This window comes from Macaca mulatta, chromosome 15, assembly GCF_049350105.2.
Source record: "Macaca mulatta isolate MMU2019108-1 chromosome 15, T2T-MMU8v2.0, whole genome shotgun sequence".
In the NCBI taxonomy this organism is placed as follows: domain Eukaryota; kingdom Metazoa; phylum Chordata; class Mammalia; order Primates; family Cercopithecidae; genus Macaca; species Macaca mulatta.
In genome coordinates, this window is record NC_133420.1 from 14307945 (window position 1) to 14335197 (window position 27253).

General features: G+C 57.7%; 1 protein-coding gene and 1 long non-coding RNA gene across 31 annotated transcripts in view; one reads left to right on the top strand and one right to left on the bottom strand.

The window, feature by feature from the left end:
- RALGDS (ral guanine nucleotide dissociation stimulator) overlaps nucleotides 1–27253 on the top strand; it is a 51606-nt gene that overhangs the window by 1469 nt on the left and 22884 nt on the right. For 13 of the 30 annotated variants that reach the window (XR_013405341.1, XR_013405340.1, XM_077967323.1 and 10 more), the window contains exon 1: nucleotides 26167–26464. The exons of 5 other annotated variants lie outside the window; for them this stretch is intronic. Coding sequence is in view for 23 of the 25 variants with exons in the window: in XM_077967323.1 (XP_077823449.1) it covers nucleotides 26282–26464 (183 nt within the window). In the remaining 2 variants the exon portion in view is untranslated. Of the gene's footprint in view, nucleotides 1–16714; nucleotides 16977–18113; nucleotides 18801–26166; nucleotides 26465–27253 lie in introns of those variants that run through there. 12 more of the 30 variants (XM_077967315.1, XM_077967318.1, XM_028834656.2 and 9 more) reach the window with 3 other exon arrangements.
- On the bottom strand, nucleotides 2833–20374 carry LOC114672708 (uncharacterized). Its single transcript, XR_003723107.2, has 3 exons — nucleotides 20158–20374; nucleotides 17060–17224; nucleotides 2833–3326 (listed from the first exon to the last, which is right to left on the bottom strand). It is a non-coding gene; the product is annotated as an uncharacterized LOC114672708 (long non-coding RNA).

Genomic DNA, 27253 nt, shown 5'->3' on the forward strand with positions numbered 1-27253 from the left:
CAAGCACTGGACCACTCTTGTGGGGCAAGACTGTCCTTGTTGGAGCGTCAGGGTTCTTATCTGGAAGTGGGGCCAGAGCCGTTGCCCTGGTTGGAGTGAGGAGGCCTCACGAGTGAACTGGACACCCCAGGGCCAGCAGAGGGAAAGAGGGGAGCAAATGAAGCTTCTGAGGCTCCTTGAATTACCCCTGGAGCCTACAGGTTCTACTCCTTTGACCCTCTGGGACTCAGGAGAGCTGCTACCTTGACAACACTCAAACAAAGGTGTGTGTTTTGTTTTGTGGGTTTTCTGCCCGCGGCTGCTGCTGTGCTAGTGCCGGCCACCAGGGGGAGGCAGTGCCCATTGTGCTCCACGGAGCAACTGGAGTCAGGGAGAGCCCCGCAGGGTCCCTCTGGGTGACCCCGGCCTCCACCCAATGCACACCCCCCATTACTAGCATCCCTCTCCCCAACGTTAGCTGCTCAGATGCGGGAGTGGGCTCCAAGAGCCTCCTCTTTCCCTTCAGCAGGTGTGCCCAAGCACTCACCCTGGGTGGGGGAGCAGCATTGGGCTTGGGCGTGGCTCTGAAAATGACCCAGGTGGGCCTGCCCTCCAGAGCTGGCAGTCGGGAGCGGGCGATGGACAGGGCACAAAAGCAAACAGGCAAAGAAAGGAAAAAGGAAGTGCTGCCAGGGAGGGCTGGGGCCTGCTGGGTGGGGGTCTGAGAGGTCTTGCTAAGGGGACATCTGTGCTGTGACCAGAAGACAAAGCATGGGCCAGCCCTGCATGAGTCTGGACAGTGTGATGGAGAAGGCTCAGCAGACAGGGCTGGAAGGCACAAATGAGTTTGGCCAGAGAGGAGTGAGAAAGCAGGCCAGTGTGGCCCAAGTGAGCTGGGGGCGGGAGGGGAAGCCCAGGGGCCTGGAGACAGCTGTGTGACAACACTACCCTAATGTACAGCTTTCAGCAACAGACACTGATCATCACACAGTTTCTGTGGACCCAGATCCAGGGCAGCTCAGCTGGGTGCCTCAGCCCCCAGGTCTCAAGGGAGGCTGGGACTGGGGTCTCAGCCGTGGCTGGACTGGGCAGGACCGGCCCTCAGGCCTTTCTCATGTTATTGGCAGGACTCAGTTTTGACTGAGGGTGTCAGTTCCTCTGTAACTGTTGTGGGGACCCTCCCTTGGTTCACTGCCATGTGGGCCTCTGTAGGGCAGGCAGCTCACGGCATCAGAACTCACTTCCCCAGCGTGAGGCGTGAGGGTAGGAAGGAAAACAAGAGCAAACAAGCAAGACAGAAGTCATGGTTTTTTGTAAATCTTGGAAGTGACCTCACATCACTTGTGCTGTATTCTGTTGGTGAGAAGCCAGTCACTAAATCCAGTCACCCTTGGAGGAAGGGGATCACTCAGCAACTTATGTATCAGGAGGCAGGGATCTCTGGAGCCAGTGCAGAGGCTGCTTGGGACAGAGGCTGAGAGGAGGCAGTCAGGCCTGATTCTAAACATAATGGAGGCCAGGCGTGGTGGCTCACACCTGTAATCTCAGCACTTTGGGAGGCCGAGGCGGGTGGATCATTTAAGGTCAGGAGTTCAACACCAACCTGGCCAACATGGTGAAACCCCATCTCCACACACACACACAAAAAAAAACAAAAAAAACAAAAAGTAGTCGGGTGTCTTGGCAGGTGCCTATAATCCCAGCTACTTCGGAGGCTGAGGCAGGAGAATCACTTGAACCTGGGAGGTGGAGGTTGCAGTGAGCCAAGATCATGCCACTGCACTCCAGCCTGGGCAACAGAGCCAGACCTTGTCTCAATAAACAAACAAACAAACATAATGGGAGCCAATGGAAGGTGTTCCCACTGGGAGATGCTTCCATATGCCACAGGGGGCCAATATCTGATGTTTGCTTAATTTTCAACCCGTTCATGGTGCAGACGAGGAAACCAGACTAAGAAGGGAGTGACTCCCTAGATACAGCACCAGTGCCCAGCGTGTCCCACTTGTATTCCGGGCTGTGTCTCACCTCTGTTAGAAGTTTCTTTCCTCACAGTTGTAAAGGCCAGAGGCCCAAAATCCAGGGGTCAGCAGGGCCCTGCTGTCTCTGAAGACCCCTTCCCTTCCTAATCCTTCCATCTCGAAGTCTGTGCAGTAGCTAACAGGTTTTGTAGTATTGTCTCACATTAGCGTGGTGATGTCCCCAGGAAGTAGATGTTAGAACCATCCGCATTGTGCAGGTCGGGAGACTGGGGAGGCCCTGAAAGGCACAATGACTAGTTTGGGATCACAGAACTGGCAAGAAGCAGGAGCTTGGTGACCCAGATGGCTTTCCCTCTGTGAGCCTCAGGGGCTGGGAGCATGAGAACACAATGGTTGGCTGTCCCAGCTCCCAGAGTGGCTGTGAGTACCTGGAAGTGCCCCTTGTCCCCCCTCACACACCTGCCATTGCTCTCCCCATTTCCTTAACCCCCAGCATTGCTGCCACTTGATTTTTTTTTTTTTTTTTTTTTTTTTTTTGAGGCGGAGTCTTGCTCTGTCTCCCAGGCTGGAGTGCAGTGGCCCGATCTCAGCTCACTGCAAGCTCCGCCTCCCGGGTCCACGCCATTCTCCTGCCTCAGCCTCCCGAGTAGCTGGGACTACAGGCGCCCGCCACCTCACCCGGCTAGTTTTTTTTTTTGTATTTTTTAGTAGAGACGGGGTTTCACCGTGTTAGCCAGGATGGTCTCGATCTCCTGACCTCATGATCCACCCGTCTCGGCCTCCCAAAGTGCTGGGATTACAGGCTTGAGCCACTGCGCCCGGCCTGCCACTTGATTTTTATGAACATCTGAATATGACGAAGTAGCAAAGGCGGATATTCGCTCATTCATTTTGCATCTGTCTCCTGGGTCCAGGCCATGCCAGAGGAGGGGGTATCACAGTCCGGGGAGTTGCCAGGGGAAGGGGCAGTGCTCATCTGGGGAGTGAGTGGGCACAGAGAGATTCCAGAAGGAGGTGTCCTGTGGTCATGGTTGATTCGCGGAGGGGAGGTGTGATGGCGCAGAGGGCGATGACTGGGGCCGCTGTCTATCCGGTCAGTTTCCCGGGCTGCTGTCACAAAGTGCTGGGTGGCTCAACACAACAGAAATTTATTCTCTCACAGTTCTAAAGGCCCGAAGTCCAAAATCCAGGGGTCAGCCAGGCCCTGCTATCTCTGAATGCTCTAGGAGAGGATCCTTCCTTGCATCTTCCAACCTCTGGTGGCTGCCAGTTTCCTTGGCATTGGTTCCTGGTGTTGTAGACGTGTGACTCCAAACTGTGCCTTCATCATCACATGGCCGCCTGTGCGTGACTGTCCAATTTTCCCTGTTATCATAAGGATAGCAGTCACTGGATTAAGACCCACCCTAATCCAGTATGACCTCATCCCGATTCAATCCGCACAGACCCTATTTCCAAATAAGATCTCATTCACGGGTACCAGGGATCTTTTTGGGGGGACACAGTTCACCCCGTAACAGGAGTATTGGGAATGACTCCCCTCCCACAGGCCGGGTACTCGCCTGCCTACGAGGACTAGGGAAGCAGCGGGGAGTCGGAGGACATCCCAGGAAGCCAGCCCCCAGCTAGGGGGTGTGGGGGCGTGAGCGGAGCCCGCCTGCTCCTCAGCTTGGCGCATTTTGGCAGCAGCACCAGCAGGTGGCGCTGTGCACTCCCGTGCGGCCGCCCAGCCCGGCGCGGAGCTGCCGCAGACAAAGGTCTCGCTTTTGGGTTGCGAGGAGCTTGCGCACAGCTGTAAACAGGCCAAGGGCACGGCCACCTTATGGGTGACACACACGGGAGGAAATCAAACCAGGCGGGGCCGAGGCGGGGTGACTGGGTGGCGACTTTGCGTCGGAGGCCGGCGGGGGGCCGAGGAGGAGGTGACAGGGGTGGCGAGGAGGACCATGGTTTGCAGACTGTGGTGTCAGCGGGGCGGAAAGGAAGGCAGGGACGAGGGATAGGGGACCTGGGAGGCTGCAGGGGCCGGGCCCACAGGGGCCAGGAGTTTGCCTTTCGTTTGGTTCCTCACCTGCAAGCTGAGCCGGCCTTTCTCAGGCCTCTGCAGAGGCCCTGTGGCTGATTACACCTGCAAATAGCTCTCCTGTTACTGCAGGGCTGTCTGGCCCAGGTCTGCGGGTGCTCGGAAGGCAGCCCTGGGCACGGGTGGGCTGTCTGTGCAGATCGAGACTTGAGGGGTCCTTCCCCCCAACCCCAGCCCCAGACCCTGTCTCAGGGGAGCTGGGATGCCTGAGGTGGTCCTGCTGCTCCTGGTGGGGGTCAGCACGGCCCCGAAGAGGCCCCTTTGATATACAAAGGGGCGAGGCAGTGTAGGGCTGAGGTGCAGGGGTCAGGTCCCTGCCATGGAGCCGCTTACATGGCATCCGTGAGAGGGAGCGGAGTGCACAGCAAGCCACTGGCCCGGGAGTGGAATGAGTGGAAGCCATTCCTTTTTTTTTTAAAGACAAGGTTTTGCTCTGTGGCCCAGGCTGCAGTGCAGGGGCAGGATCACAGCTCACTGCAGCCTCGACCTCCTGGGCTAAGGCCTCCAGAGTAGCTGGGGTGGCAGGCGCACCCCAACACTCCCAGCTAATTTTTGGATTTTTTGTAGAGACAGAGTTTCCCGATGTTGCCCAGGCTGGTCTCAAACACCTGGGCTCAAGCGATCCCCCCGCCTCGGCCTCCCAAAGTGCTAGGATTACAGGCATGAGACACTGCATCCAGCCAGAGGCCATTTCTTACTGTCACCTCCCTGCCTGCACAAGGTCCTCCCACCACCTCCTGGCTCACGGAGCTACCAGGCCCGCCCCTGAGGCTGCTGGTCCTTGACAGTTGGTTCAGTGATTGATTCACATAGCAGATATTGGCCTCTGTACACCTGGCTGGCACTGGGTGCCTGGCCTGTGGGGAGCACCCTGGCTCCTGTGGAAGGGTCAGGGATATGGGGCAGACAGATCTTGTGGAGAAGGCATGGGCTGGGAGCCTGGGGACCTGGATTCAGTGGCTATTCTGCCATCAGCGGCGTGGTCAGTCACCATTGCACGCTAGCCACAGGACCATGCTCCAGAGAGTCCCTCCCAGGCCATCCCTGCACCTCTGTCCCGTGCTGCAGAGGTGCCTGGTGGTGACAGCCAGCCCATAGTCCTTGTGCTAAGGTGTCCCTTGTATCTGCTCAGCACTCTGCAAGATAAGTGCCACTGCCATCCTCCATTCCAGGTGGGGAAACCGAGGCACTGGGAGGGGAAGGGACTTCACAGCTAGGTAGTGGCAGTTTGGCAATGGCGCCTCCCTGTGTGCACACAAGCCTGGGAAGGGCCAGGCACTAGGACCACATTCCTTCCAATTACAGCGACCTTCCAACGGTCAGGTCTGGGCCTGGCTGCTGGGCAGGGCGGGGCTGGGAGGCCCCAGGCCCCAAGTGGTGGTTAATGGCGGCGAGGAGACGTAAACAGAGCTAATGAGCCCCTTTCATCGTCTCCCTGCTCTAATGAAGGCCTTGGACTCTGGGCTCTGCATTTTGGGGGTTCTTGATTCTGCAGCCTCAAAGAGTCTTAGGGCCAGGGATATGTAGGCCCCCCAACAGGGGTGGGGTATGAGCTTATGGACTCCCAGTGTCCCCTCCCAGGGCAGCCAAGCCAGGGTGAGGAAGTGGAGAGGAAAGGGCATGGAAAGCATCGTGTCATCCCCCTAAAAATTACAAGCCCCAGAAAAAGGGAGTGTTCCCATGGCAACCCAGAGCAGTTGCTTGGCAACTGCTGGCCCCCAAAATACTTGCCTGCAGGAAGGCTCAGGGCTGGGGCTTTCCGATGGGCTTTCCGATGGCTCACCTCCAACCCCCGTCAGTGCACACCCACCCCTGACCCGAAGAGAAGACTCTGAGGCTGAAAGAGAAAATGCAGAGACCGGGGTCCAGGACCTTCATTAGAGCCTGGGGAGGAAGGGGCCTGACCTGCCGAGTTTCCTCAGATACTTCTCATGACCCACCCGCCCTCCACCTCCACCCGGAGACAGGACCCAGCAGCCTCTGCCCCTGGATCCTTCCTGAGGCACACCCCAGTCCACTCCCCTCTCCCCATCTCCCCGCTCTGCCAGCTACCCGGCATCAAACCAGTCCCCTAGCAACAGAGGCCACTTCCTGGATACCTGAGTGAGAGTTGACAGTGGCAGAATGTCAGAAAATGCAAGGTCAGAAGGCACAGCAATGGCTTGGTGCCAGCCAGGGTGTGTGGGACCATGGGGTACCATGTGTGGTACCATGTGCTTTGCAGCCGTGGCCTGGGGCAGGCTGGCATGCCAGGGTGTGGTTGAGCTGGGTAGAGCCCCTGGAAGAGGGGACTGTGGTTCTGGGCCAACTTTGATACCAACTGACTATGTGACCGTAGTGTGTCCCTTCTCACTGGCCTCAGTTTCCCCATTGGTGACTCATCTACCCCTCTGCCTGTGTGTTCACCGTTCAATGCATAAACATTGCCCTGTGAATTATGTCACCTACTGGGGCCTTGGGGCAGGAGAGTGAGGGGACCAGGACCAAGCCAGCCACTGCCCTTCCTCCTCACCTGCCAGCATCCACCTCAGCTATCAGGCCCCCAGTCCTCAGGTGAGGCAGGTGGCTTTGGAGCAGGACACCTGGGTCGGAATTCCAGCTCAGCGCTTATTGCCGGGCATCCTAGAAGCAGCACAGGACCCCTCTGAGCCTTGCTGTCTGCCCTGAGGCCCCCGCAGTTGCTGTGAGGGTGTAAGGAAGCCCTGCCCTCTGGGCTCCCATAGGGATTGCCTTAGTTTGTGGGCGCCCACCCTGCACCCAGACCTGGGCACTGCGGGAGCCGAGGTGAGAACACAGATGAGGGGTGTCCAGCCTGGAAGGAGCGAGGTGGAGCCCCAGACCCTGGGAAAGGGTGGGGCAGCAGAATGGTGGGAGAAGGCAGGTGGGGCCACACTGCCCAATGGGTTGGACTTTGGACATGGGAAGGATGTGAGACCTGGTTGCCTCAGATGTTCTCTCTGGGGATGACAGTGAGGGTAGGACTGTTGGTGACCACCCCCCGGGGCCTCCCGGTGCTCTCATGGAGCCAGGATGCCAGTCTGACCCTGATCACTTGCTCACTGTGTGACCCTGGGTCATGACCTCACCCCTGTGAGTCTCCCTTGCCCCATCTGTCAAATGGACAAGGGGCGTGCCCACCTCTGGAGTTGGGTGCTGAACTCGTATGTTCACTTGGGGGTCATCGGCTGGGCTCAGGGTGCTCCCATGGGGACTCTGCCCAGCCGCCCCCAATTGGAGTGCCACATGAGGAGGGGCAGGGCAGGGGGCAGCACAGACAGTGGCGGGGAGCTGCTGGCCCACAGCCCAAGGTGCGTGCAGCCCTGGCCCACGTTCATGCCGGACGCCACGCCAAGAAGGCGGGCGGACGAGGTGAGCCCCCAGCCTAGCACTGAAGAACAGGCGGCAGGAGGCCGCTTCAGCTGGTGGGAGGGAAGATTCAGGCATACAGCCCCACCCACCCTGCCTGGGTGCTGCACCGAGGACCCTCCCCCGCCTCCCCCACGTTGGCCTCCCCTCCCTGCACTGCCTGGTGGGCACATAAAAAACTGGGAGGGTGAGACCATGAGAGGGTGAGACTGGGGGGAGGGTGAGACTGTGGGGAGGGCGGTGGAAGGTATTTAAGCCCTGGGGGCTGCCACCACCTGACCTGAATCCATTCCAGAGGGATTCCAGCTCCCACCCCACACCTGCTGGGCTGTGGCTGCGGGGAGGGAGAACCCCGGCCCTGAGCAGCACTTATCTGTCTCGATGATCAAGTGATTGGCTGATTAATCACCTGATGAGTGCTGTCATCTGTCATGATGATCACCAGGAACAGAAGCCCCAGTGAAGTTCGGGCTGTCTAGAGGTCAAGGGGAGAGAGGCCTGGGAGGTGGGATGGGAGCCCTGGCTTGGCCTCAGGGGACCCAGACAAGTGGGCTCCCTAACTCCTCTGCACCCCCATTGCCTCCTCTGCAGACCTGCGAATGTGGGGGAGTGTGAGATGCTCCTAAGGCCCCTGGCACGACACGGGCAGGCCCTCCGCAGGTGGCAGCCAATGTCCGTTCCCCTTCACAGAAGGGAGATGGCCGATGGCCCACCAGCTCCGGCTGCCCTTGGGGATTCAGGGTGTGGGCGCAGGGCAGGGACACTTGCAGGCCCTAAGTTGAATCCACAGGTCTTTTCAGGTAGGGGAACTACGGCCCAGAGGAGGCGAGAAAGTTGCCCAGGCTAAGCATCGCTTCTTCCCTCAGGCCAAGTTCCAGGCCCTGGCTGCCCAGTTGCTCAGGACTGGAGTTCAAGGGTGAAGCAGTCCACCTGGCCTCAGGCCCTGGGTGACTGTGGAGGTGACAGCTGGGGGTAGTGTGCAGGTAGGTAGTGCCCAGTATGGAAGGTCCCAGCTGGCAGCGCTGCCTGCGTGGCCCCCCTACCCCCTCGAAACAGATGCTTGCCGTTCTTCAGGCCTCCATGAGGACTTTTCTTCCCAGCTTTTGGGGCCAGGGAGTCCCTGCATGGAGCCTTGAGGGAGTGTGCTCAGGGGTCTGGGGATGCTGGGGCACCCATTGCTGTCTGGCAGATATGCAGGGAGCAGGGTGTGTATCCGGGGCCTCTGGGCCTGTAGGGGCAGGGGCTGTGTGCTGTGGGATGCCGTGGGGCACATGTGCATTCCTGCACGTATGTCGGGGTAAGGGCATCTCTCTGCCTTTGGGTGACCCTATATGTCTGCAGCATGCATGTGCCCAGATGTGACGAGCTTGACAGTGGCTGAGGGAGCACATACATGAAGGGGTGCATGTGGCTGCGCGTGGGGACACATGGCTGCTGCCCGGGGAGGGAAAGCACATTGCCACAGTGAGTGTGGGAGGGAGTGGGGGTTTGCATTTTGCCTTTTTAAAATACTAGACCTGGCTGGGTGCGGTGGCTTACGCCTGTACTCCCAGCACTTTGGAAGCCAAGGCGGGTGGATCACCTGAGGTCAGGAGTTTGAGACCAGCCTGACCAACATGGTGAAACTCCATCTCTACTAAAAATGCAAAAATTAGCCAGGCATGGTGGCGCACACCTGTAATTCCAGCTACTCTGGAGGCTGAGGCAAGAGAATCGCTTGAACCTGGGAGGCAGAGGTTGCAGCGAGCCGAGATCACGCCCCTTTACTCCAGCCTGGGTGACAGAGCAAGACTCTGTCACAAACAAACAAACAAAGAAAGCACCAGGCCCAGGCTGGAGCCGTGACCATGAGCAGGGCTGTCCGTTTTCTCATCCGTTACTGGGTTGACAGCCAGGCCCAGCTCACAGGATTGTGGTGGCTGGAAACTGCTCAGCCACTGCCTGGTACACCCAGCTGCCCACCGTGGTGCTGGCATGGAGACCTGAACAGCTCTCGGAGGGTCTCTGGGCAGGGGAGGGCAGCTGGTACCTTGCTGTCCTTTGTCAGGTGTCCCAGGTGAGGCAGAGAGGAGAGGCCCTTGAGTGTCGCCTTCCAGGGGAGAAGCCAAGGAAGGAGCCAAGCCCAGGGGTTAACGGGACAGTGGGTGGCAGGAGGGGGGGACACAGTAGTGTCCCTCAGACCCAGGGCCCTAGAGTCCCAAGGGATTGCTCTTCTCTAGCCCTGGGGAACTTCTTGCAGGCAAAGGACTGTGAGAAAGAGGGCAGCGGGCACCAGCCCTGCCACCTCCTGGCAGCCAGCCAAGGCCCTGTGCCCTCTCCAGAGGCCAGGGCAGCTCAGGAGGTCCCCTTCGGAAAGGGTAGCCCCACTTCCCAGGTCCTCAGCCCCCTCAGGCAGGCGGCAGGCTGGTGGCAGCACCGGGCACGCAGTGTCCCTGGCACGGCAGGCAGCCTCCCAACCACAAGGGCCCGTTTGTCCTGGTTCCCTTGGCCTCAGTGCACTGGGTGACCAGGGCCTGCTGGACACAGGGGCCTGACTGTGGGCTCAGCCCCCATCCCCCATCCTCACCAGCCACGGCTGTGCGGTGCGGAGGGGTCTCTGCCCACACCAGAGCAACTTCTACTTACCTGTGAACAGAGACCCATTGCCCAAGAGTTGTTCCTGGGCCAGGAATTTAGGAAGGGAAAATCCCCTAGGTTAAACCAGGGCCAACCTGACCACCTACCACTGCCTTCACCGTCCCAGGGCAGGCTGGCTTCTGGGAAACTCCAGGGCCCTGCTTCTAAGAAAAAGGGCTCTTGCTTCCCAGAAGCCTGGCTGCCTTCCTCCTCGCTCTTCCCCCGCCTGGACTTGCCTCTGCCTCTCTTCTCAGCCTGGTTCCCAGGAAAGCACTTTAATGGGAGGGAGCCAGGTGAGCAGAGGCGACCGCGCCCTTCCCTGGCCCTCCACCCCCCTGCCCTCCCTCAGGCTCCTCGCCAGCCTCATCACCTCTTACAAGGAGCTCTCCTGGTGATCTTCCCACAAGAACCTCTGACTTGTGTTGTTTTGTTTTGTTTTGTTTTGAGACGAGTCTTGCTCTGTCGCCCAGGCTGGAGTGCAGTGGCACGATCTCACCTCACTGCAACCTTTACCTCCCGGGTTCAAGCAGTTCTCCTGCTTCAGCCTCCTGAGTAGCTGGGATTACAGGCACAGCACCACACCCGGCTATTTTTTGTATTTTTAGTAGAGATGGGGTTTTACCGTGTTGGCCAGGCTGGTCTCGAACTCCTGAGCTCAAGTGATGCACCCACCTCGGCCTCCCTAAGTGCTGGGATTGTAGGCGTGAGCCACCACGCCCGGCCTTGTTTTGTTTTTTGAGATGGAGTCTTGCTCTGTCACCTAGGCTGGAGTATGCAGTGGTGCTATCTCAGCTCACGGCAACCTCCACCTCCAGATTTAAGTCATTTTCCTGCCTCAGCCTCCTGAGTAGCTGGGATTATAGGCACGCACCACCATGCCCAGCTAGTTTGTTTGTTTGTTTATTTGTTTGTTTGTTTGTTTTTGAGATGGAGTCTTGCTCTGTTGCCCAGGCTGGAGTGCAGTGGCACCATCTTGGTCACTGCAGCCTCCACCTCCCAGGTTCAAGCAATTTTCCTGCCTCAGCCTCCTGAGTAGCTGGGGTTATAGGCACCCGCCACCACACTCAGCTAATTTTTGTATTTTTAGTAGAGACAGGGTTTCACCATGTTGACCAGGCTGGTCTTGAACTCCTGACCTCGTGATCCACCCGCCTCGGCCTCCCAAAGTGCTGGGATTACAGGCGTGAGCCACTGCGCCTGGCCTAGTTTTTTTGTATTTTTAGTACATGCAGGGTTTCACCACGTTGACCAGGCTGGTCTCGAACTCCTGACCTCAAGTGATTCACTTGCCTTGGTCTCCCAAAGTGCTGGGATTACAGGCGTGAGCCACTGCGCCTGGCCTCGGTGAAATGTTTTAATGTCCCTCCTTCCAGCCATACCCGCGCTGCCCCCTCAGCTCTCCTGGTCTCTCTGCAGTTGTAACACCTGCTCCTGCCCCACGGGCCCCATCAGCCTTCTCTGTTGTTTTTGCCCTCTGGAGCATTCTTATTTTCAAACATGCATTTTACTTATTATGACCCAGGCCAAAGGTGATTTTTGTGTTTTGTGTTTTTCCCTGGTCTATCGCTGGCACTTGAATAGTGCCTGGCACTTAGTAGGTGTTCAGTTAATTCGCATGGTCTGGCTGTGTGAATATAGTCGTGCCCCGGGCCCGCTCTGTGGTCCACAGACAGTGCAGGCCACAAACTCTGTTACTGATCCTCATCTACTTCAGTAGAGAAATGGACATTGTTTAGAAACTCCATGGCAGTTGACATTGCTGCAACATTTCGGTTGCATTTTACAGAAGTATCAGCTGGCCTTGAATTCAAAATAAGAACTCTGGTTCTTCCCTGTAGAGGATGCCACCTTGGCGTGCCATGTTTTGACACGGAGCATGTGCCAGGCCCTATCTTGAGTGCTTCCCATCCAGTGTTTCAGCATGCAGTCTTTTACAGGCAGAGGTGATCCCTGTTTATGGGCCAGAACCAAGGCCCAGCAAGGGAAAGGGACTGGCCTGGCTCACCCAGCTCTGAGGGCTTAGCCCCAGACTCCTGACACTGTAGGCCCCAGCTCCCAGCCGCTGCTCGGATCCTTACAGTTAGATGTTGGGTTCCTCCTGGAGCTGGACCTGGGGGCAGGCAGGGTGGGGGAGGGGAGCTGCGGTGCCCTTGGCAGGGCTGGGTCCTGGTGGGCTCAAAGCCAATGGGAGCGGCTGGGGCAGGGCCTGGATTCTTGGATCCTCAGTTTCTTGGCAACCTTCGTGACTCAGTGGGCTGGTAATAGGGGCCGGCAGGCAGGCAGCCAGTGCAGGGGAGCCCTGCGGTGGGTGAATCAGCCAGTTGCTGAATTACTGTCCTGCCTGGGGTGGTGCCAAGCCCCAGCTGCCAAAATAAACACAGCCCCTCTTTGCCTTTCTGTCCCCGCTCCAGGGTGGCCCACCTTCCACATGCCTTGGCAGGTGTGTCCTGTGGAGGGAAAGGGCCTCCCCATTGGGGTGTGTAGCCTTCCACAAGTCATTCGGAGGCTCTGCCTCCCCACCACACACAGGGGCCCTCCCGTGAACCAGAGGCCATTGAGATACTGGCACCCTGGACCTAGAAGGGCACCATGAGGATAAAATCACCTCTGACTCTTTTCCCAGCACTTTGGGAGGCCGAGGTGGGTGGATCACGAGGTCAGGAGATCGAGACCATCCTGGCTAACACGGTGAAACCCCGTCTCTACTAAAAATAGAAAAACTTAGCCGGGCGTGGTGGCGGGCGCCTGTAGTCCCAGCTACTCGGGAGGCTGAGGCAGGAGAATGGCGTGAACCCGGGAGGCGGAGCTTGCAGTGAGCCGAGATTTCGCCACTGCGCTCCGTCCTGGGCAACAGAGCAGACTCTATCTCAAAAAAACAAACAAAAGTCTTCCTGCTAAGAGTTTGCAGGAGGGAGCGACTGGGAGCGCAGTCTCAGAGTCAGACAGGATTGGAAGCCCTGCTCTGCTGTGTGGCTTTGGATGAGTTTTGTGCCATCTCTGAGCTTCTGTCCTCAAACTTACCTGCAAAACCTGCTTTACGTATCATGATGGTGAAATGATACCCGCATTGGCATGGCAGTGAGTAGTAGAAATTATCGGGGGTTGTGGGCTCTGGTTTAGGCGCCAGGTTGGAGGCAGCAGTGATCAGGAGAAATGGAAGTCAGAGTTCCCAGCCTGGGCCTCCTACAGGGGACAGACCACCCACCCCAGGGACAGGGCCCAGCAGTGTCAAGTCTGTGTGCTGCCTGGAACAAATCTACTTGTGATCCTTACTTTGGAACAGAGTAGAGGAAAGCAAGGGGGCCGGACTTACACCCTACCTTGGCACTAACATGCTGTGTGACCTCAGGCAAGTTGTTCGCCCTCTCTGGGCCTCAGTTTTCTCAGTTTTACAACAGAGATGATGACTGTGGCTTCATCTTTCTGGCAGAGGCTGTGTGGAAAAGTGCTTTGTCCCCACTGAGGTATGCTAAAGGCAGCGCCAGACTAGGCTTTAGGGGATGAAGACATGTCAGGAGTTGATCCTGCCTCCCAGGCTTCTGAACATGGCAAGAATTTGCCCCTGGGCTGCACGGTGACAGGTGTCAGTGGTGCCCCCATCCCTGGGAGTCTCCTAGTCAGATGCCAGGCATAGGTGCAGTCTCCAGGGGCAGGATCCATCTCGTGTATGACCACAGCACCATCGCTGCCTAGCAGAGCCGCCTGGGCCTGAATGTGTGTTGAGTGACTTGACGGGCCCTCAGGTTCCCAGAAGCCAGGGGGAGGGGAGCTGAGTGTCCCTCCAGCTGGATACTAAGTCTGGTCAGCAGGTCCCTGAGTCAAGTTAGCAGCAGGAAAGAGGAGCAAAAGCCAGGCCTCAGCCTCTGCTATCTGCTTCCTGGACAGGATGTGGTGCCGAGTAAACAGCTTCTCGAGGAGTCACCGCTCTGGCTCTGAGTCACAGCTCCTAGCGACAGCTGCACAGTGTTTGTAAACAATGGGCCTCGCACCGGCCTGGCCCTGCCCCTACCTAGAAAGGTGCCTGTGGGTTGGGTTTTGCTAGCCTGGGCTTGTGTGTGTGGCCAGGTGCATTATCCCAGGCCACCTGGACTGCTGGGCAGAGCATCGTGGGACCACTGGCAGGTCGTGTGTCCTGGGAGAAGCCTGAGGTCAGGGCTGTCGTGAGCTTCGCACACAGTAGCTGGAAATGTTTGTGTCGTGTATGGCCCTCACTAGGCCCAGCTCCTGAAGGCAGCCAGAGTTGGGGTGGTGGGGGGCTGCAGGTGGAGCTCTTCCAACTGGCCTCACCCCCAGGCCCCAGCGCCTGGGCTCTCCATGGCAGTCTTCGTTCCAGGCAGTGACAGTGATGTGGCGCATCACGTGGCAGCCTGGCGGGCAGGGAACAAAGACCCTGCTCTCCCCCAGGCTGGTGGCAGAGGCAGGGCCAGGGACCACGTGGGTGGGAGGAGGAGTGCATGGCCCTGCTGCTCCCCTCCCTCCGGCACCACCTCCTCAGGATGCCTGCATTTCTGAGTGACAGCTGGTGCTGCTCCTCCTGCAGCCTGACTGTGTCACCAGCCCCTCGACAGCCTTTTCAGCAAACTCAGTGCCCACTGCCGTGGGTAACCCTGCCCACCCTGGCTCCAAAAGGAGGAGCCCCAGGATTGGGCCCTGAGGCCAGGCTGACCTGTGCTGGAGGCGGGGGCAGGGGAGATATGGGGGTAACAGGCTTGGGAAGCTGGGCTGGAGTGGGCTATTCAAGAATAACACAGAAAGCTTGCGTGAGAGATGCGATGGCCTGCACAGGGCCTGGTACCCAGGAGCTGCTTGTCCAAGTAAAGGCATTAGCTCACAAACACACCTAGCAGGGTAACCTGGTTCCCTGCCACTTCCCTACTGGTCCCCCACCATGAAAGCTGAGCACTTCTGGCCGTGCGCGGTGGCTCTCGCCTGTAATCCCAGCACTTTGGGAGGCCGAGGCAGGTGGATCTCGAGGTCAGGAGTTTGAAACCATCCTGGTCAACATATGAAACCCCCTCTCTACTAAAAATACAAAAATTAGCCTGGCACGGTGCCGCATGCCTGTAATCCCAGCTACTCAGGTGGCTGAGGCAGGAGACAAGCTTGAACCTGGGAGTTGGAGGTTGCAGTGAGCCGAGATGGTGCCACTGCACTCCAGCCTGGGTGACAGAGCGAGACTCCGTCTCAAAAAAAAAATAAAAGGAAAAAAGAGAAAGAGAAAGTTGAGCGCTTCTTTCCAGGGCCTCTTTAAGCCCCCCACCCAATCAAATGTGTACACACTGTAGGAAATACCTTCTCGCCCACTGAGCCTTTCTACAGGGCTGGGCTGAGAGGTCACACTTTACATACAAGGAAACCGAGGCTCAGGGAAACCCTCTCCACCCCCCCAAACCACGTGGTGAGCTCCCTGTTAAACTTGGAGCGGCAGCCGAACCACACCACACAATGCCCACGGTCACATGGCCAGGCAGTTGGCGACACCGGAGTGAGAGGCCGAAGCTGGGGACAGTCTCGGATCCCTGCTCGGATACCAACCCCTGCCGCCTGCCTCACCCAGATCCTGCCTGTCTGCACAGGGCTTCTTTCCCGTTAAGAGTGTGTACCCAGACAGCGTCCTCTTCGTTGGTCTCCTCTCCCGGGGGTGGCGGCTGGCAGCCCGATCGCTGGGGGTGCCTTGCAGTACCCATCTGTGTGTGTTTCTACATCAGCAAACATTTCCGAGCTATCTGCTAGGATCCAGATACAAGCCACACTCTGAGCACTGGGCAGACCCTGGACTGCCATCTGGACCTTGCTGTCAGGGATGGAGTCAGGCTATGGCACTCCTGGCACAGGGGCAGCACCCACCAACATTGATCAAATGTCTGTTATGTGCCTGGCACTGGGGCAGGCATGTGACCCTGTGGCACCTGAACTCCTCAAATCCCTGTGGGAGATGATTGTTGCACATCTGCCAAGCACGACCATGAGCCAAGCCCATGCTGAGTTATTGTGGAATCCTCCAGCGCCCTTGTGCCCATTTTACAGAGGAGCAAACTGAGGCCCAGAGATGCTAAATCACTGGCCCAGGGTTCCAGAGTCCCTGGGGATCGGAATTTCAGTCCTGGGCTGACCGGTTCACAGCCTGGCTGGCTCTACTATTTCTTGAAGCTAAAGGTTGAGTCATTGTGTGCGAGAGAGGTCAGAGGTGACGCCTGACTTTCCCAGGGGACAGGGCCTTGGAGCCTGGCCCACAGGAGGAAGTGTGCCAGATGGAAAAAGGACAGGGAATGGGGTGGCTGGGGCAGGGATGGTCAGGGATGGTGTTGGTGCATTAAGACAGGGGTGTTGGAGAAGGCTGCTCTGAGTGGGGACCGAGTCCTGAGACCAAGGGGTAAGAACATAGTTCCCAGCAGAGGATGCTGGCAGCTGGAGTTAGTAGGAGGGGGCTGTGGGCAGGTGAGGACTTGGGATTCTCTTCTGGGTGGGACAGAAATGGTGCAGGGATTTTAGCAGAGGTGATTTGTTCTGACCGCAGGGTGAGTCCAGGGAGGCAGGAAAGTGGCTGCTCCAGGGCCCCCCTGAAATGACCCTCTAGCTCCATTTATCTGATGCCCCTCCAGCCCAGCCTGGCCCCACCCCCAGATGTCCACCCACATCCCCTGAGAGTCCCCACCCCAAGGGTGGCAGAGCTCCCAGGCCCTGAACTGCCTGCTCAGCTGGGTCCCCTGAGGCCCACAAAGCCACCGGAAGAGGATGTGAGATGCTCAGAGGAACAGAGCTGGGAACAAGCTGCTGCTGGGGCAGTGTCTGGGCGAGACGCTGGGCCCCGGGGCCTGATGTGCCTGTGGGGGCCCTCCACAGCCCCTGCCCACACCCCCTCCTCCCTGCCTCTGCTGTCCTGCTCCCTGCCCTGTGCCCTCCACTTACAGCCAGGGACTGGGCATCCACCCGGCCAGGGTCCCAGGAAGGTAAGGAAGTAGCTGAGACCCTTGGCCTCTGACTTCACCCTGGCATCTCTGGGCTTTGGGGTTGGGGCTCTGAGTGTTCTTACCCCCAGGTCAGGATGGAGGGAGCGTCTGCAAGCTTTGCAGAGCGGCTGGACAGACGTGAGTCCTGGGTTTTCCTGTGAGATCTTGGGCAAGTCCCAGCTCTCTCTGGGGCTCATCTTTCCACTTGTCAGATGGGTGTGTTGGATGCGTCCGATGGCTTCCAATGTCTGGTTTGAAGCAAAATAAGAAAAACAGGGATGGGGACAAGGTGGTAAATTTTGTGTTGTGGTGGTGGTGGTGGTTGTTTACAACTCCAGTAGTCACTCTAGTAAATTATTCTAAAAGTCAAATGTACTCATTTCATGGCTGCCCTTCTTTCTGATGGCAGCCCTTTCTTGTTAACTTCGGTAGTGTTTTTTCTGAATGGTGGGAGTAGTGCTGGTGATATTATTATTTTTTACCATCCTACTTAATGAAACAGTTGGCAACCCCCACCCCTGTGCCCAGTTAAAATGAAATCTTGTGGCTAGGTGCGGTGGCTCATGCCTGAAATCTTACCACTTTGGAAGGCCAAGTCAGATGGATCACCTGAGGTCAAGAGTTCGAGACCAGCCTAGCCAACATGGCAAAACCCCATCTCTAATAAAAATACAAAAAAATTAGCCAAGTGGCTGAGCGCGGTGGCTCACACCTGTAATCCCAGCACTTTGGGATTACAGAGGCAGGCAGATCATGAGGTCAGGAGTTCGAGACCAGCCTGGCCAACATAGTGAAACCCCGTCTCTACTAAAAATACAAAAATTAGCCGGGTGTGGTGGCACGTGTCTATAGTCCCAGCTACTTGGGGGGCTGAGGCAGGAGAATTGCTTGAACCCGGGAGGCGAAGGTGCAGTGAGCTGAGACTACGCCATTGTACTCCAGCCTGGGTGACACAGTGAGACGATGTCCCAAAAGAAAAAAAAAAAATTAGCTGAGTATGGTGGCATGTGCCTGTAATCCCAGATACTCGGGAGGCTGAGGCAGGAGAATCACTTGAACTGGGAGGCGGAGGTTATAGTGAGCCGAGATCGCACCACTGCACTCCAGCCTGGGCAACAGAGAGAGATTCCATTTCAGGAGAAAAAAAAAAAGAAGAAAGGAAATCTCGTGCCTGGGTGCCAGGGATGGAGGAGCTCAGGTCTAGGGGGCAGGGAAGCCTTCCAGAACAAGTGAGTAGGGGTCTCCTGCCTGCCTCCCAGTGCCTCTGGCTACACTCACATCCACCTGGTAGCTCTGCTGACTGAGCCCTGTTTTGATTTGGTCACTTGTATCTGTCACCTTTCTGACTCTATGTGGTGGTTTCCAGTCCCCTGACACAGAAGGAATGCGAGTGGGGGCTTGGAGAACTAAGGGAGAAAGCTGGGCTAGCTTGGGGCAGCCTCTCCACTTGTCCTCGGCTGGCCCGTGGCCTGGTACAAGCGGGAATTCCTGGCCCTGCCTGTCACAGGAGCAGGTATGACAGCCACGCGGGTGACACCAGGCCTAGGCACTCGGGTGCTCCACTCCACTAAGGCACGTAGGTGACAAGCACACTGGCAGAGGGCCTCCCGCAGGGCCCACTTCCCACCTGGCTCTCGCCCCACCATGGCCCGGGAAGCAGGCCAGGTTTGTGCCAGGCCTGCCGTGCCCAGAGTGGGGAAGGGCTCCGTGTTCTTTGCGTGTGTCTCTGTGGTGACTGCCAGGAGGAGGGCCATCGCCCGCCGTGCCGCTCTCCAAAGCCCGACACCTTGGCTGGCACCTCTGCCACCACCGGCCACCACTGAGGTGAGTTTCCAGGGCAACCAGTGCTTCTGCCGGGGAGAGGCTGGGTGGGTCACCGCCGGGCCCCAGGGGCGCAGGAGTTGCTTTCCCAGGACTCCCCTTCTTCCCCATCAGAACTGGTTGGAGGAGTTTGGAACTCGCAGTGGAGTCTTCATCTCCCATCTCGGGTATGAGAGAGGAGACTGGGGGTCTGCTCTGCTGCTGGTGCCTGTGTGCACCCACTTGGCCTCCCCAGCTGCCCCGTGCTCCGTGGGTCGGTCCAGGGTGGCTGTGGGCTGTCCCGGAAGCTCTGTCCGGAGAGTGCTTCTTGGATTACCAAGGACTTCTGTGCACTACTTCACTGTCTGCTCTCCTGAGAAGCCTGAGAGCCCGGTGCTATGACGGTTACTGTCCTCATTTTACTGATGGAGAAACTGAGGCCCCGAGAGGTGAAACTAAGGCTAGGAAGACACAGGACAGGCACTGGAACCTGAATCTGTGCTCCAGATCTTAAAAGAGTTCCCCAAACCCACAAGAAAGAATGACCCCTTAGGGCTGGCTCATCCCAAGGCCCCCTGTGCTATGACATTTCCAGCTGGCACTTTGTGGAACATTTCCAAGGAGTCCGGGGCCAGGCTGGCGGCTGACCACCCTACAGGAGGGGAGACCATGGATGCTGGGGCCCCTCAGGGTGTGATGTGCCCCGCCTATCACAGCTGTGGGATAGACGTCGCTGCCTCCTGATCAGGGCCCCCGGGCTTGGGGACAGGTACTAGGCTGAGATTATGGGACCCTCTGGGCCTTTGGTCCCTTCCTCAGCCAGGTGTGCACAGCGCCCCCGCAGCCCCTCTGCCACTCTCTCTCCTCACCTCCATCTGCCTGCTGTCTCCCTCTCCCGCTGTGGTCCTCCGGCTCACTTTTGGGTCTTAGGCTCAGTTTCCCTCTATGTCTTCCTCTCTCCTCTGCTTCCCTCCACGTCAGGCTGTCACATGTTGAATTGGTAGCCCCTTGGGGGTGGCAGTGACTCGTCATGGTGCCAGGCAGCGAGCACTGCAGGAGTGGGGGACAGCTGTCCGAGCGGCCCCCGGTTTGCAGCCCATGGATGCATTTATCACATTTGCTCCTCTGCGTGCCTACCCCTCAATATGCTGTGGGTGTACCCATTTTCAGAGGATGACAGCAGTGCCCCACAGCGAGTCCCAGGCTGATCCGGAGCCCTCTGCATCCCCATCCAGGGCTGTTTCCGCTGCTCCCGGCATCGGCACACCTTGTTCCGGTTGTGCTGAGACAGCAGCGCCCTGTGAGGTCAGAGGGTTGCTGTCACCCCGCCACCCAGTGTGGTCTCCTAGAGATTTCAGTGGTTCGGTGCTTCGCTTCTCACCTGGCTAGCTCTGAGTTCAGCCTCTCGCCTGTGGGGACCCCTGCATCCTGGGGATAGAAGGAGGAGGAAGAAGCTACCAGAGGTTGCCAGGAACCCAGTGGCAGGGGAGGTGGGGCTGAGCCAGGCCCGCCTGCTGTGCCGGGAGTTCCCACGCGTGGTCCAGCTGCGTCACCTCCTGCCAAGGTGTGTGCTCACCCGTCCACAGAGGGCCACCCCAGGACCTAGGCAGGCTAGGAATGGTGACGCCAGTGTTGGGAAATGACCGAGGAGCGTGTCCAGGCCTCACCCTTTTCATGTCCTCCCCAGGCTCTAAATATAGATCACAAGAGACAGAAAGGGGTCAGTGACCTCCACCTGCCCAACAGGAGGTGACAGGTTTTCCACCAGGGCCTGACCTGAGTCTGGATACCTGGCTGCCTTTCCTCCCGGCCTTGGCCGAGCCCAGGTTGGAAAGGGTGATAGCCAAAGGCCACAGTCACCCAGACACTGCCTTGTGCCCGGTTCCCGCTCTGAACTGCTGTGTGTCTGGCAGTCCCTAGAACTGCACCCCAGGCCCAAAACCCATTCCCTGGGATCTTGCCTAAAGGCAGGCCTGGGTCCCGACTTGAAGGTCCACAGGGGCAGCTTTTATGATCCGCCTCTCAGGTACTGGCCAAGGATGTACCGGCCGAGGAACGGGTGGAAGGAGGGAAGGACCAGCCAGAGAGAAGGGGCAGCGTGAAGAAGGAGCTGCAGCAGTTCTGCCGAGAGGGAGCCTGGAGGGGGAAGCTAGGACCACACCGAGCCAGTGGTCTTCTGCCTGAGGGCAGTGGGATCAAGACCCCACTGGCCATAGTGTCTGGGTATGGGAGCAGGGAGAAGAGGGACCACAGAGTTCCAGCCTGAACACATATTTTCCTTAAATGAGACAGCTGCTCAGGGGCTGAGGAGTGACGTAAGATGCCCAGGGAGTCTCTCCTCGCCTCCATCTGCCTGCTGCCTCCCTCTCGCGCTGTCCCTCGCTGTGGTCCTCAGGCTCACTCTTGGTTCTTGGGCTCAGTTTCCATCTGTGTGTCCCCCTCTGTCTCTTCCTCCTCTGCTTCCCTCCACTTCGGGCTGTCACATGTTGAATTGGTGGCCCCTCCAGGGTGGCAGTGACTCCCCTGGGTGTCGGGCACTGGGCACTGCAGGAGTGGGGGACAGTTGTCAGAGCGATCCCCACACATGCCCTGGCTACAGGAGGCAGCTGCAGTCAGCTTCCGGCGACACTCGGGAACACAGACCCGGTGTGGTCAGGTCAGCCAGAGTTACAGGAAAAGTGGGAAATGTGGATTTTTATATGAAATCACCTGACCTTTTACTGTTGGCTTAAAATTTTAAAAACACTTCGCAAGCCAAACAAAACACATGTGTGGGCGGGAGCTGGCTGCCATCTGTCAGTTCACAGCCTGCCTTTTTAAGTTCTCCTGCGAGCAGCGTCCCGGCTTCCGAAAGGTCTGTGCAGCTGTGCTTTCCAGGGGCTTGTGGTTGTAGCCCCCAAGGAAAGGCAGGTGCATGTCCCAGGGGGAGGTTGGGAACCTGGGAAGGCTAGGTGGGAGGTGGGGGGCATGAGCGGGAGCAGGAGGGAAGAAGGGACCGACGCTGATTCCTAAGAACCCCCACTTCCGGACAGTGCGTAGTGCTGTCGAGAGTCCCTAGTTCCTCCCAGCAGAGGCTCCAACAGCCAAGCACAGGGTTGTCAATAGCCTTGAGCGTCAAACCCACTCAAGTTGACCCGGGCTGCCCCAGCCGCCTCTGACAGCCCCATCTGGGCATCTGGACTTGGGTTCTAGCTGCCCACCGTCTCAGTCCCCGCAGCAGGGCCCCCAACCCCTTTTGTAGTAAAGATGCCATCAGTGACCCCTGAGCACACAGAGGGTAATACAGGAAATGGTGAGCCTGGCCAGGTGTCACTGCCCGGGGTCAGAAGTTTGTAGTCCTCTCTGGAGGACTGCTGGGAGCCTCAGAGGTATCAGAGGGCAAGTCTCAAGCTGTGTCCTTTTTCTTCTTCTTTTTTGAGATGGAGTCTCACTCTGTCGCCCAGACTGGAGTGCGGTGGTGCAATCTCGGCTCACTGCAACCTCCACCTCCCAGGTTCAAGCGATTCTCCTGCCTCAGCCTCCCGAGTAGCTGAGATTACAGGCATGCGTCACCATGCCAGGCTAATTTTTTTGTATTTTTAGTAGAGACGAGGTTTCACCACGTTGGCCGGGCTGGTCTCGAACTCCTGACCTCAAGTGATCCACCCAGCTCAACCTCCCAAAGTGCTGGGATTCCAGGCGTGAGCCACTGCGTCCGGCCATTTTTCTTCTTATAACTTTTATTATGGGTAATTCCAAATAGACACAAAAATAGAGAAAATTACATAAAGACCCCCAGCTTTCACAACCCACAAAAATAGAGAAAATTACATAAAGACCCCCAGCTTTCACAACCATCGATGCAGGGCCACTCTTGTTCACCTCTCACTGCCCCACTCCCTGCCCATCCCTGGAGACGTTTACATGAATCCCAGGCATGTGATACCATCCACAGATAGCCCAAGATGTAACTCTGCTAGTGACCGCAACACCATTCTCACACCTAAAAAGATGTCTAATGTCATCCATATGCAGCAGTGTTCAGACAATCCACGTGTCTTGTAGTTGTTTTTTTTTTTTAAACAGTTGTCTTGCTGACATCATGATCCAAAATCCACACATTGCATTTGTTAGATGTCTCTTACCCTTCTTTTAATCTAGTTTCCCCTTTCTTTTTCCTCTGAAATGTATTTGTTGAAGAAACTGGGTTGTGTGTCCTGTAGAGGTTCCCACAGCCTGGATTTGTGGATTGCAGCCTTGTGGTGTGTTGAACATGTTTCTCTGTCCCCTGTAATCCCCAAAATGGCAGTTATATGCAGAGGCCTGCTTTGATTTAGGTTTGGGTTTTGAGGAGAACACTGTGAGTGGTGCTATGTTCCTCCACTGGTGACATGTGCTGTCCCAGGATGGCCTTGCCCTTGGTTAGGGTGTCCCCACAGCGTACAGGAGACACAGGAGGCCTCAGGAGAGGGTCTTGCATGCAGGAGGCGTCCCATGAATGCCAAGCCCGGTTGCTAACACTGTGGAGCAGTCAGGCCTGCCTGATCTGGGGGCATTGGGCAACACATCCTATGCAGGGAACTTTACCAGTACATTCATTAGTGGGGTGTGTGTATCTGTGTCTCTGTCTCTATGTGTGTGTTTCTCTATGTGTCTCTGTCTCCAGATCTGTGTATGTCTGTGTCTATCTCAAACTTGTTTTTTCCCCTTTTGTGGAGAATGGAGTCTTGCTATGTTGCCCAGGCTGGTCTCCAATTTCTGGGCTCAAGAAATCCTGCCTCTGCCTCCCTAAGCTCTGGGTTACAGGCATGAGCCACCACGCCCAGTCTCTTTGTCTGTCTCCAAGTATGTATGTCTGTCTGTGTGTCCCTGTCTCTGTGTGTGTATGTATGTCTCTGTCCCTATGTCTCCGTGTGTGTGTCTCTGTATATGTGTGCGCCCGTGTCTGTCTCTGTGTGTGTGTGTGTGTCTCATGTACAGCCAGAGCAGTGATCAGGCTTCCCAGGAGTTGGGAGGGGAGTCCCAAAGGTAGGTGAACAAGGCAGGAAGAGGAACTTTGTAAAAACAGACACCAGCCAGAGGGACTGGCTAAGTAATGCCCTCCCCGACCCTGGCTCCTGTAGATGATACAGTCAGATGGGAAGGAGTCAGGCCAGCCGCGTTGGAGGGTTTAAGTGTAATGAATTCTTTATTCTTCACCTTTCCAGCCTCCTTGGGGCCACCCCTCGCCCCAGCACCCAGGACCTTCAAGGCCAGAATAGTGGTGACTCTTCTGTGTCCTCATGAGTCACTTGTCCTTCTGGGCTATAAAACGGGTGGGCGCTTGTTCCCAGGCCCATCACTCAGCGAAGGAGATAAAGAGCAGAGGAGATAAAGTCCGTGGCAGGCAGCTTCTGGACTTTCAGTTTCTGGAGGCACTGGGAGCTTGGCCCCAGGAGAAAGGGATGGGAGGAGGAGGAGCTTAGAGCCAGAGGGCAGTGTCTAGGTCACCTCTTTGTGGCCCTGTGGGAACCTCCTGCCTCTAAATGTGCCTCACCTACATTACCCTCCCTGGCCAAAGGGCTTGGAGGCTTCCTAAACAGCCTCTAGGGATCTCCATCCCAAATCAAATCTACCCATCTTGCTTCTTAAAAAAAAACAAAAACAGGCTGGGCGTGGTGCTCATGCCTGTAATCCCAGCTCTTTGGGATGCCAAGGAGAGCGCTTCACTTGAGGCCAGAAGTTCAAGACCAGCCTGGCCAACATGGCGAAACCCTGTCTGTATGAAAAATACAAAACTAGCTGTGCATGGTGGCGGGTGCCTGTAATCCCAGCTCCTCGAGAGGCTGAGGCAGGAGAATCACATGAACCCAAGAGGCGGAGACTGCAGTGAGCCGAGATCACACCACTGCACTCCAGCCTGAGTGACAGAGCGAGACTCTGTCTAAAAAACAAAATCAAAAACAGCATTTATCACATACAGCTGGTTATTAAAATACTGATTTTAGAAATTAGAAATTCAGGGAAGTAAAATGAAAGCCAGTATAGCTTCTCTACCCAGCTGCAACTTACCACCATAATTTTTGTGAAGTAGGCCCTTCTAGTCGTGTGCACATGGGGGTCTGGTTCTGAAAGGATGACCTGCCACCTCACTCCAGTCACAGTGGAAGCGTTTTCCGTGGGTGTCTGAGGATTGGCACTTGGGAAGGGGGCAAGATGTGCTCGTGGAATGTGCTGTCTGGTCCCGCCCTCTCAGTTTACAGATGGAGAAACTGAGGCCCAATGGTACGGACCAGTGGGGAGGTTGGCATGGCCAGGGCTGCTGGCAGCGATTGCTGGCCTCCCTGAGGACTGAGGGCTGAGGCCGGGGCAGGCCCAGTGGTGGGTGAGGCACGAGGAAGGGTCCCATTCATTCATCCACTCTCCTGGCCCTGCTGTTAAGCCCCAGGTTGTCTTCCTTCCTCACTGGCTTCCAGAAAGAGTAGTTGAGGATCTCCCTGTCCCTGCTTCCCCTTCAGCCCCAGCAGCCCCACTCCACCCTGAGACCAGGGATGTCCAAGCGACAAGCAGCCCCAGCTAACAGGCCCCGCAGCCATGTGATCTGCCCAGCATCGTCACTCTTGATGCCTTCCTCTTCAGTTGCCTCTCAGCCCCAACCTTGGCGCCTCCCGCTCTCCCCCACCTCCCTGACTTCCCCTCCTCTGAGGGTGTCTGTAAGGCTGAAAGGGGATAGTATGGGGCTTTACCCCCAAAATGGTAGGGCCCCACTCTTTCCCCCACTGCACACACAGCCCCACACTCAGGATTTCCAATTGCACTGACATGGTCACTGAACACATAGTCAGCCTCTCCAAACTCCGCATGAGCCTGTAGTCAGGTGCAGGTGCTGAGTGCTTTATGTCCCTCACGTAATGTCATCCTCCCCGCAGTTGTTTGAGGAAGTCATTTTCACTACCCAGATTTTGCAGATGAAGAAACAGTGAGGTTCAGAGGGGTTAAGCAACTTGTGGAAGGCCACAGAGCTGGGGAGAGGCTTTGCTGGAATTCGAGGTTGGCTACACCAGGGCAGCTTCCCCACACATCATAAGCACGTACAGATTTCAGACCTACACAACCCACGCACTGCAGCAGCGTAACACGCAGACGGTGCCTAAGCGGGGTACCCAAGGCCCGACGACACACGTGACAACAGGCCCTTTAGGGAGACCCAGCCAACGCGCGCCCCTCGACCTCCCCGGCCCCGCCCTCTTTGTTCAGACTCCGCCCCTCCAGGCTCCCGGGTCTGACCTCGGCGAGGGCGGGGCCGCGGGCGCGCGCACGCACGCACGCGTCCCTGGGCCTCTCCGGTCCCGCCCCTCCCTGGCCCCGCCCTCCTCACCCCTCCGGCTCCGCCCCCAGCCTGACATCAGCAGGGGCCGGGCCGCGGGCTCACAGCGGAGGCAAAGCCCAGTCGCGCGGGCTGCGCCGCCGCCCCCGCCGCGCGCCGGGCCGGCCCCGCGCCCGCGCTGCCCCGGGTCCCGCGGCCCGGCCCCTGCCGCGAGCCTTCCATGGTGCAGCGTATGTGGGCCGAGGCGGCCGGGCCTGTTGGCGGCGCCGAGCCGCTGTTTCCGGGCTCCCGGCGGAGCCGCAGCGTGTGGGACGCCGTGCGCCTGGAGGTGGGCGTCCCCGACAGCTGCCCGGTGGTGCTGCACAGCTTCACGCAGCTCGACCCCGACCTGCCGCGCCCGGAGGTGGGTGAGCTGGGGCGGTCGGGTGGGGGATGCGTCGGAGTCTCCCCACCCACGGCAGAGCTGGGCAGGCCGGGGCGAGCCCTGGACGGGGCCGGGCTATCCTAGCGGGCCGCCTCCCTCCTCCCTCCTCCGTAGGTGGGGGTCGGGGCCTTCTGCAGAAATCAGCCACCAGGGTGGGCCAGGGGGCTGCCGCCCCGCCCCGTCCAACAGTAGGGACCACGGCTGGGATTTTGCCCCCCTCAATACCGTCCCAGGTCCTGCTGTCACCGAGTCTCCGCAACCCAGGTGGACCTTTTCCTGCGGCATTGTCACTGTTTACATCGGTGGCCTGTGCCTTATTTCACCCAGTTGCCCACCCAGGGCCTGCACCACGTCGTTAGCCTTTCCAATGCAGGTGTGGAACAAGTGGTCGGGAGGGCCGAATCCTAGAATCCTCAGAGGTGATGAGACCATAGGGGCCTTCCAGACAGACCCTACTTGGGGCAGATATGGATCTGGTGACCAGGGACATCGGGGCTGCTCATAGCGGGGCGGGTTTGGGGGGAGGGTCGCGGAATGAGGCGGAGCAGCAGGCCTCCAACACGTGGGACCAGATGTCCTGGTGGTGAGCGGAGGAGGGTAGCCCAGGCCCAGAGCGGGCGAGACTTGTTTCTGCTTAACTGGAAAGAGTGCCAACACCCTGAATCTGTAAGGACTGGGTAGGATTCAGAGAAGGAAGTGGTGTACGTGTGATGGATGAATGGGAGGGTGACCAGGTGAGGGCTGGGGCTTGTTTCTCGTGTGCCCTGG